Source organism: Varroa jacobsoni, unplaced genomic scaffold (genome assembly GCF_002532875.2).
Source record: "Varroa jacobsoni isolate VJ856 unplaced genomic scaffold, vjacob_1.0 scaffold_762, whole genome shotgun sequence".
Lineage (NCBI taxonomy): Eukaryota > Metazoa > Arthropoda > Arachnida > Mesostigmata > Varroidae > Varroa > Varroa jacobsoni.
The window spans coordinates 191,839-201,721 of NW_019213664.1; the positions used below are offsets into that span (position 1 = coordinate 191,839).

The following is a 9,883-nucleotide window of genomic DNA, read 5'->3' on the forward strand; positions in this document are numbered from 1 at the left end:
TAATAGCATAATTATTAATATAGTGTTATTATAGATTTTTTCGCACACCCAGTTAATAATTGCGGCTAATTGCTTGCTTCCAGTGATTGATGAAGCGATGTCATGAGAGTTTGTTCTGGCATGATTAGAACTGTATAGTACTTCTTTTTGGCCATAGCAATTGTCCCAAGTAGACAGATAAATAAATCAATTTGTATGCGAAAGTACGCAAAGCGTGTGTTCATAAAGGCAGTGTTTTAATTCGACAATTAGGCCCCCTAGCTACCCGTTAGTCGTCTCCTCGGGGTCTAACTACCCCCTCACCTTAAGGCGGAGTCAGTAGAGGCCCCTCCTCCTGCGGGTTTAAATGAGGCTGCTGGCTGAGCTCAGGCCATTCGCAGAACCGGACGCTAAGGTGTATGGTCCTAAACATCTTCTATCGGTGAGAAAAAACTCATTATCTCTTTCGAAGTGATCATCGCTAGTCGAACGCATATATTGGAAACAGCAATCGGACGTTAGAGGTGCTGAGCGAAAGAACCGTATCTTCCTTCAGAAATGCTCAGATTTTCCTTGCTCAGGAGGTGAACAGTCTTCAGCATAACTATGGTGAGTACTCATTTGGTCGTCGGTGCAAATTCAGACTAGCGCACGGAGCTGAATCTAGAGAAGCAAAAAGAATCTGAAACGTTCGCATTTCCAATAGCACGCGACCCGTCTATTCTGCAATTGGCTTACGCTACACAGCATACAGCTCCGGTAGCTCCTTGAATTATAGAATCAATGACTTAGGGCCATCATTACGGTTTAATCGTATGATCATTTGGATTTGTAACTCCATCCATTAAGTGTTGACGATTGAAATTTATTAGACTATATGACTATTGCTCATATACGTACTCTGACGGCACTAAAAATCGGCGCACTTTATATAGCCTTTCGTCGGAACGAACACACAACCTTTACAAGCGTTTTCTCAAAATCGTCCTATTAACATTTCTCCATTCGGTCATAATCCAGAAATTGCTATTAAGAATTTTTCTCGTTTAATCTCTTTATTCTTTGTCTGATTTTGTTACGTTTCTATATCACGGACAAATCGTTCGCTCTTTTCTCGTTGAATTAGTATCAATACATCCTAACCTCTAAGTGTTCACTTCGTACACTATCCAATAAACACCGTCATACCCACGTTGGGCGTCGCGCGCCAGATGTACCGCAGTGGTTTCCTTGCGCATCGTTACTCCGTCTTCTTTTCATTGACAGTCGCCATTTACACTGTACCTAACAGGTCCGTTTAGTGCGCGCGCGCGCGTGCGCGTGCGACCAGGGCTGTTCCCTTCGCCTGTTTCTTTGTGCCGCATCACCACAGAGTCCTGTCGCGTGTTGTTCTTGTCTCTGAGGGCTACCTATGGGCGCCTGTGTGTGTGCGTACGATGCGGTGGTCTATGACTACGATGATGTTTGTCGCGGCGGCCCTGTCGCGCTCTCGTACGATAGGCGCCATCGAACCTGACGACGAAAAGAGGAAGCAGTCTGCTCCGTCCGCGCTTGGCGCCGAAACGTCGTCGATCTTAGGCGACCAACAGGCCAATCAGGCGAGTCATTGACTGGGTCCAGAGAGGCCAAAGGCAGGCAAGTACCCGCAACAAGAGCACGGCCAACTCAGTGGCAGATTTCGCAAGTATCAGCGGCATCAGCAGCCGGCAGTAGTATTTGCTGCCGCTTCCGCAGCAGCAAAAAGCCCGGCGGGTTGCTTAGCCTTATTGGTTAACCAAGGGCAGAGTCTGGCGAGCGCGTCGAGTTAAACGGCGCTGCGTTCGTGTATTCTTCAGCTCCGTGACCGGTAGCTTGATCCATGGCGCCTGGCTATAGAAGACGCCAGTCTCGCCGGTGATCATGGTTTTTGCTTGAATAGGGGGACGGGGAGGAAGCGATGACCGGGTTTTCTGCGCCACTACGCCGCCACCTCCTTCGACTTCAAACTCCTGACAACGGCGATGAAGACGACGACGAGGACGCAATCGTACGTCCGCGCCGTAACCAGACGTTGCTCAGTTGGCCTGCTGTTGTTGTTGTCGCTGCTGCTCCCGTTATTATTACTTGATGTTGCTGTTGTTGTTGTTGTTACTGTTTCTATTTTTGTTGTCGCTGTGGTCGCCGCTCTATTTCTTGCTGGACGTTCTGCTGAGTGAGTTGAAGGAGCCTCTCTACATCACCTGGCCGATGGCTGATCTGTTCGCCCTACCAACAGATCGGCTGTCTGTCTGTCCGCCTGTTGGGCGACGTCGCGCGTAGTCGACAAGCGGAGCTGATTCGTTGCTGCTATGTCTGGCTGATTCCTCCGTTAGGCCTTTCTTAGTTCCTCGTGAGTTCATCGTTGATGCTGCTGCTGCTGCTGCTGCTGCCTCTCCAGTTCCTACGTCTCCTCTAGCGGCCAACGTTATCCGGCGCCTTTTGAGGCGCTTCGTCGTCGTCTACGACGTCGCCGCGCACCCAAATGCGATGGGCGTGCTGTTTTCTTAAGCAATAGCCGTCGGTCGTCATTCGGCAACTGATTGCTGACTCCTCTGATCAGACGGAAGGTGCAGCCAGCCGTCAACCCAAATTACTGGGACTAGCGGTTGGCCGCTGATGTCCTATAGCTGCGCTGCTGGTTATAACTGTGCGCGCGCCTAAAGCACTACCGCTTAGCTGCCAGGTGGACGGGACCTAACAGAGAGAAAACGAGATGCTACAGCCTTTGTCGACGGTCGTTTTGACCTTCATCACTTTACACGGACATGCATGCAGTTTGATTAGACTAGAAAATAGCTAAAATGTGGAGATACTAAAGGGTACGATGAACGTATTATTAAATCGCTTGCGCTCCAAATACGTTTGACATACAGGTTACAAGACCCACGTATACACCCCATAACACTTTCACAGCATGTAATCGACAGTAATTCGAAATTCATGACATGGCTAGAACACTTGAATCTTGTCTATAAGTGGATTGATGAAAAAGGCGCCAATACGCACGTTCGAAGCCAAAATAAAGTCGAACTCGGCTGTGCGAACGGAGTCGTCAGGCCATCAAACGGTGGCTCTTAGGGCAGTTCTGCAAACGCCAGAGGGCACTTTCGGTGAAACGCGCGACCCCTGACTTGATTAAGAAAGGCGGCACCGCTCAATAACTCCGCATCGTATCGCATTCAAGTTCGTGCAACCACGCACGAGCTCTTCTCTACCTAGCTATCATGTGTGTAGGCCCATTGCGAACATCGTCGAACATTCCTTCGCACCTTAGCGATCTCCCGTGGTGACTGGCGTACGTACAGAATTTTTCTCATAAGTGTAGTCCATGTCGACCGGCTAGGCTCGCTGGAGTAGTTACCGCCAAAAATATCAAACGTCGTAATCATGACATGTAGCTGCATATATATAGCTCACTTCGGTATGATTGTTAACTCATCGTTCTGCTTGCTTCATTCTAGGAAATCAGGATCGTGGTGATACTGATAGCTACTGTGACCATGGTCAAGAGCAGTCAACCGAACATAAAAAAGTCTACGCACATGGCATTCTACAAGTGGATTTCGCCTCGGCCTGAGGAAATCATTAGATTCGAGCCTTCCCCTGATTTCCCTGCAGGCACTTTGGTCTCACCCGCGTTTCAGAGCGGCAGCCACAACAAAGAAGCTAGAACAGATGATAATGAGTTCGTACCTCAAAGTCCGGAGGAAGCGGAACGCTATCAAATGTACCAAACCTTTGTACGTCAAATGAGAAACAGAAAAGCGCGTACGTCCCGCCGACGCTGCACTAATCCTCCCTGTCGACGTGGGACCAGCCGTCTGCTCAAGAACCTTAGCGCCAAACTTCCAAATGTCATCAAGTTAGAAGACGAACCGAAAGAAAAAGAGATTAACTTGTTAGATCTTCTCCAGGAGAACGAAGCCCCCTCATCCGTTCTTATGGGCAGAGATAGAGTAAGGCGAAACTTCTGTCTCACCAAAGCGTTCACTCAAACCATTCAAGTTCGCGGTTGTCATCCTAAGAAGATCATTAACAGCTTTTGTTATGGCCAATGTAACTCGTTTTTCATTCCCACTCTAAGCGGCAGCACAAATTCACCAGTGAAAACGTGTGAATTTTGTAAGCCATTAAAGACGCACATGCTCAAGATTAATCTGGTGTGCCCTAGCAGGGCCGAGGGCATGCACACGGTGCACGTTGAAAAGGTCTTGTCTTGCTTGTGCAACAGCGCGCCTCAGGAAGAGCCGAATGGGGCAATTGACGTATAGAAAGCTGTTAGCTATAGGTGAACATCACGTAACGATAAGCCTTCAGCGATTGCGTTAGAAGTGAAATATTCGTGCACTCTATCTAGTCTGTGATATACGATGGCTCTATCTTGTAGAAACTTAATCTGCAATCTTTTGCGAACTACGACGCTCTAGGATAATCATTCTAAGCTACTGCTCGCAGCCTGTAAATAGTCCTGTACATATGAACAATGCCACAGAATTTGTCCCGAGACGCTGCAACTGCGGTGGCGGATAGACATGCGGATTAAGGTGCCAGTTAGCCTAGAGGCAAACGACAAAGTGTGTCAATTTTTTTGTCAGATAGACAAAAAGCGCAGTCTTGAAATGATACATAAATAAAACAACAGGAAGCGAAACAAAATGAGAATGACAGAAAATTTAATAAATTGTATTGACCTGGCATCGTAACAAGTGTCGTTATATATGTATGCAAAATAGTCATCCCTACATCATTACATTCATAGTAATTTATTGGATAGAAAAAGCAGAAATCAGAGTAGTTCTGCAAAGTTTTCCCAGTTACGTCTACGAATAGTTGTTCATCTGTACCACTTCGTTAAGCAGGTTTTTGGTGACCATTTTGACGGTCATTGTAGATGGCACTTCGTCCTTAAGACGATTTCCTGAGTCGCGCTCGACGCGGAGTGGTTGCTCACTTTGGGCCAAGGAGGGCTCCATAGTCTTTGCGTGCCAGGGGCCGAACACGATCATATTCGTACGTTTAAGTAACCCAAGTAACAAATAAATTGTTTCGTTTTCCGGAAATTGTATACACATTTTTTTATGTACTTTTCTTTCTTGTAGCAAAAACCGTCATACGTTGATCGGTTGAGTGGTCTTAGTGTTCTCTATCTGTGGGTAGGAAGAAGTAGTTCTTCTCACAAGAAAGTCCCCACGTATCAGCCGGAGTCAGCTGACTGTACCAGTCTGGCTGGCGTCAGTTTTTTTATGAAGTGCTTATCCATTCGAAGATACATCCGGCTTGAGTCGGCGATGAAGTACCCTCAGGATGGAATCAAACTGTCACCCAAACTGGAAGTGATCAATGTGTCTAAAGCTTTTTCCGTATCGTCGCTTCGCCTCCTCTCCATAGAGTTCATTGAGGAAATGAAGTAACCGTCTTGGATCTAGGGCTATGTTCTGGCTCTCACACACATTGTGTCTACACAAGAGGCTATGTGTTGGTCGTCGTACACCTTCCAAAAACACATCACTGTTCAATAGATGGTGCGAGCGCCAAGTAGGAACCCGACTCTACACAATTTAACCTATTCTTGTTCTCGGGGAAATCCATCGGCTGTTGCAGATCAGCTTTCTGACTATACGACTTGGTACATGCGGTGACTTCTGTGACCCAAACGAAGAACGGACCTACATAGCGGCTGTTGTCTAGGGAAGCAAGAACACGAATATAAATAGGTGGTTTTGTGTGTGTTTGTGCTGGCTATACACGCGTGCGTAGTCGTCTATGTGATTGTATACGCACCGACGAATACACGGGACCTCGACTGATGTGTGTCTATATTAATGGCAGAAAATCTATCTTCATTACCGACGAAGGAACAGACGGTGCCCAGACAAAGGACCGAAAGGGTAAAGAACAGACAAGAGCCTCTTTGTTCACCAGAACCGCCCGCTAGTTGCAGACACAAATGTAGACAAGTAGTTAACGACGCTTGTCGCTATAGTTGTCTGTGCGTAGATGTACAGAGTGCAGAAGGGCTCCCTCTATGTGCGTTACGGCATTCTCAGGTCGACGTCGCTAAGGTCGGCGCTATTTATAGAAAGATTGTCACAAATATACTATCTCTACATTATCCCAAACAGGACATCAAGGTAGTTGCATAGCTTTTATTTCAAGTTCGTAGTGATATGTTACCCCCGATATTTTCTGTCATAGTACATAACATTTAAAATACTTTGCGCGCATCTTCAGCTCAAAAGTTTTACGCTAGGTGAATTAAGTAATTCTAAAGCCAACCTATTTAGACGAAAAATAACTATTCGTCATTGTTGTACATGAGTGTGCCTAGATACATTACCACAATTTTAAGCTGAAACCACAAGCGAATTTGGAAGATTTATATTTTTACACCTGAACAAAAATAGTAGATGGCGTTGTATTTAAAGAATAATTCAGCTGAAACAGCCGGGCGTAATTTAATTGGATTCTTTTTTAAATTAATGGATTACTTGGCTGTTACCTACCGGCAGTACTTCTACCCTATCATTCAAAACCTGGAGAGAAACATTTTTTGTACAGATCAAATGGCACGAATATAGTTACTGCATATAGTATCACTATTTATATTGAAAAATCCACTCATTGCGGAAAGTTAAAATTGCTAACGCTTGAAAAGTTGAAAATTGAACGAATACTGAGTTGATGGTTCAGAGAAAAAAAAAGGTCGGCAACGTTTGCTGATGTATATTTTTTGCCAGTAATCATGCATTCACATTGGTGTAGCCTTAAGTAATTTTTTGACGTTTTACAAGGGTCAGGATACGTTTTGCAAGTATTCATCACGTAGGTGACCCTGAAAAATACGGTATACAGGATTCTTAAAAGCACAAGATCAATACTCGAGGGGGCGATAGACCTCAGTATGCAAAGCATTTTATTTGTTGGGCCATTAGAGAAAATGTATGCATGACACTGTCAAAATTAAAAAAAAAAAAAAAAAAACTGTACCACGTCTGATAGTAAAGGAACTGAAAAATTAGGGCACCGTATTTTGATTTTAAAATAATCACATAAATGATGATATTATACTTCACCATCATATGCCTCTAATACAAGGAGAGGGACACATATTTTTTTATGATGCAGTCGGAAATTAATAGCCAGTGAAGTAAGAAACCAGAATTTTTTCAGTCAGCTGTTGGAAGTGGGCAAGGTTAAGCAAACGGTGCCCAATGAAATAGTTAATCACAGCAAAGGCGTAATATGTCGCATTAGTTCGCCTGGTCATGCTTGCCTGTGGTGATAGGCAATTATCGCGATAGTAAAAGGTCACCGATCTAAAACTGAGGGGGTCTTTCCAATGTTTGATCATGTCAAAACAATTGTTTGCGATTACCCTCCACGGTTAAAGAACGCTTCGGCATGGCCTGTTAACGTTACGCTAGTAGCGAACGAAAGGCAGAGTCCATACAATATAGAACGTGCCGTCTACATGAACGACGCTCAACGCTGATGTGGATAACCCTCTTCTACGTGGTGCGAAAGCTCCTTTGTAAACGACATTCTACTGATTGGCCCCTCGGAAGGGCCTGTATAGTTCTAGCTGTCATGGTTGCCCGTGCTGATTTTTCTCGCTTGCCGAAAGTTGCTTGACTGATCGATGAGGTCCTTTCACTAGAGCGACTGACGATTGCTATTTGCAGTTCAGCGGTGCGTGCCTGCCTGCCTGCCTGCCTCGAAGACGAAGAACGCCTTTCTAGTCGAGCGATTAGGCTTAAGTCGGCCTGTCCTTCGACTGTAGCTTCACCGTTTTCTCCGCCCCCGTCATTTGCTCCATTGCCATCAGCTCCATCGCCTCTATTCGAGTTTCGTCGAAACGCTGAAGCAGTGAGATAATCGCTTTAGGCCATTAACCACTGTATAAACCATCAGGACATATTTTATAATAACAGATTATTCGGAACTGTTTTGCCCTTGCCCAACAGGATGACCCAATTAACTAAAAAATACCAACAAGATCGACTTCTATTTAAGCGATTGTATAGCAATGTACTTTTTCTAGTGACTTAGAATTTTAAGTGGTCTAAACTATGATTACCTTCGCTTGCTCTTCGGATACAAAAACTACTAACTATGTAGGTTTATTATTGATGACATTGGTTAATGGTGGCCTGTGAAGTTTGGTTCCATGTATCAAGTGTTCCCCGGATGCAGTGCGGTCAGCGTGCTGTTCTTCTCTGATGGTCAATATCGTGAGATAATAAGCGGCTCGATATCCGCCCTCTATCACCGTTGCGAGAATGGTATTAAGGATCCTATTAATGTCATAAGCCTGTCTAAAACCACTATTGGTAAATGGCCTTATATAGCTATCGAAGTGTTGTACGATAGTACAATCTGGCCTATATTATAATAGCTAACGTCGAAATCGGAACGAATGGCGTCCGAGAACCACAGAGTGTCGCGCCATGTTGGCTTCAGATTGTTTCCTGAATCTGGCGACAAAACGTGCACCGAAAGGGGCTCTGGGGACTTTGTGGTGCTATCTGGAAAACGCCAGACGACCCAGACCCAAAAATGGAAGTAGCAGTATACCGCAAAGCTTCCTATCTCTTCTTAATGATCTACGCCAGTCTCGTTTGGATCAACAAAAATATTATGTTGTACCTCTGGTATCGTTACTACTCACGTCCGTACAATAGTTGTTTATCTGTGCATAATTTTAGTATAAAGATACATCTAAGATAGCAGTATGCTTGCTAAGTATGAAAACACACGACATCTGTACAGATGCATCGTATCCATATGGAACCGGCTAGCAGATGAGTGTACGAGTGTGCGCGTCAATTGAGGCTTTCTTTCGTGATTTTCATCATCCGTGATAGCCGTCCTGATGCTGGCGATGGTAGCCGTCGTCGTTGCCGCCGCCGCCGCCGCCGCCGCCGTCGCTGCCTGCGAGTTATAACTCTGGCGACACTGGGTGAGACTTCCCCCATTGCTAGACAGTGACTGCAGACTCGACGGCGGCATGGTGACACTCTCCTCTAAGCCCACACACATCCTCTATCGATATATCCAGGTCCGAACAGCATGAGTACACCATTTCGCCTGTATCGCAGATAGGAGTGCGTCGTTCCATGGGTGTGCTGCAGGTTACTGCGGCTACAACCAGTAATAGAAGCCATCGGCTACTCGAACCGAGACAACGAATGAGTTGACTAGGCGAGCGGTTTCAATCATTCAGCCAGGCGGTTATCTGACAACACCAATGGGTGACTACCTGCGCTGAGTGCTCCCGCGACGGACGGACAGACCGACTTACTGCCTCTGCTGCTACTGGAACAAACGGAATGGAGCACCCATCTGCTGCTCTCAGAACAACAGCCAACCCGCTCAACCATAGTAGTCACTTCAGTCGACCCGAGTCAGTGAGAGCTCAAGCGGAATCGACAGGAGTACGAGCACCACCGCTAGCATCAGCAGGCGCACCAATTTCTCGCACTCTCCTTCTCTCTTGATCTCTCTATGCACCTCTTTCACTTACTCGCTAGGCGCTATCGGCAGCGACAGCTTCGTACGCCCGGCTGTCTGTTGGTGCTGCTTACTGTTGTGGTCGTCGTCGTCGTTGAGTGTTGCCGTGGCGACGATTGGCGACCAAAGAGAGGACGAAAGAAGGACCGGCGCCGCTTTGTTCGCAAGCCTCGTGGTCGCACCGTCGTGGGAACAACATAACATCAAGAATCGACATTGCCAGCAGCAGCAACAGCGACACAAGTAATAATAGTAGCAGAGAGTTCAGGAAGGACAGCTCCTGCAGACAGCGATAGAGTAGCCTAAGTAATAGTAGTAGTAGTAGGAGGTAGTAGCAAGTAGTAGTATAAGTAGTACTACTAGTAAGTAGTACTAC

The 9,883-nt window shown here is 46.1% G+C and overlaps 1 protein-coding gene and 2 long non-coding RNA genes across 3 annotated transcripts in view; 2 read left to right on the top strand and 1 right to left on the bottom strand.

Moving 5' to 3' along the window:
• Positions 1–388: 388 nt before the first annotated feature.
• On the top strand, positions 389–5,072 carry LOC111263394 (uncharacterized). Its single transcript, XM_022838422.2, has 2 exons — positions 389–588; positions 3,459–5,072. The coding sequence occupies exons 1-2, from the start codon at positions 586–588 to the stop codon at positions 4,266–4,268; spliced, it is 813 nt and encodes a 270-aa protein (XP_022694157.1). The 5' UTR covers positions 389–585; the 3' UTR covers positions 4,269–5,072.
• Positions 5,073–6,147: 1,075 nt separating this feature from the next.
• LOC147753079 (uncharacterized) overlaps positions 6,148–9,883 on the bottom strand; it is a 10,245-nt gene continuing 6,509 nt past the window's right edge. The window contains exon 4 of the long non-coding RNA XR_015312294.1: positions 6,148–7,855. This is a non-coding gene — a long non-coding RNA (uncharacterized LOC147753079). The remainder of the gene's footprint in view (positions 7,856–9,883) is intronic.
• The window catches only part of LOC111263392 (uncharacterized), a 7,193-nt gene continuing 6,406 nt past the window's right edge, over positions 9,097–9,883 (top strand). The window contains exon 1 of the long non-coding RNA XR_002682201.2: positions 9,097–9,750. This is a non-coding gene — a long non-coding RNA (uncharacterized LOC111263392). The remainder of the gene's footprint in view (positions 9,751–9,883) is intronic.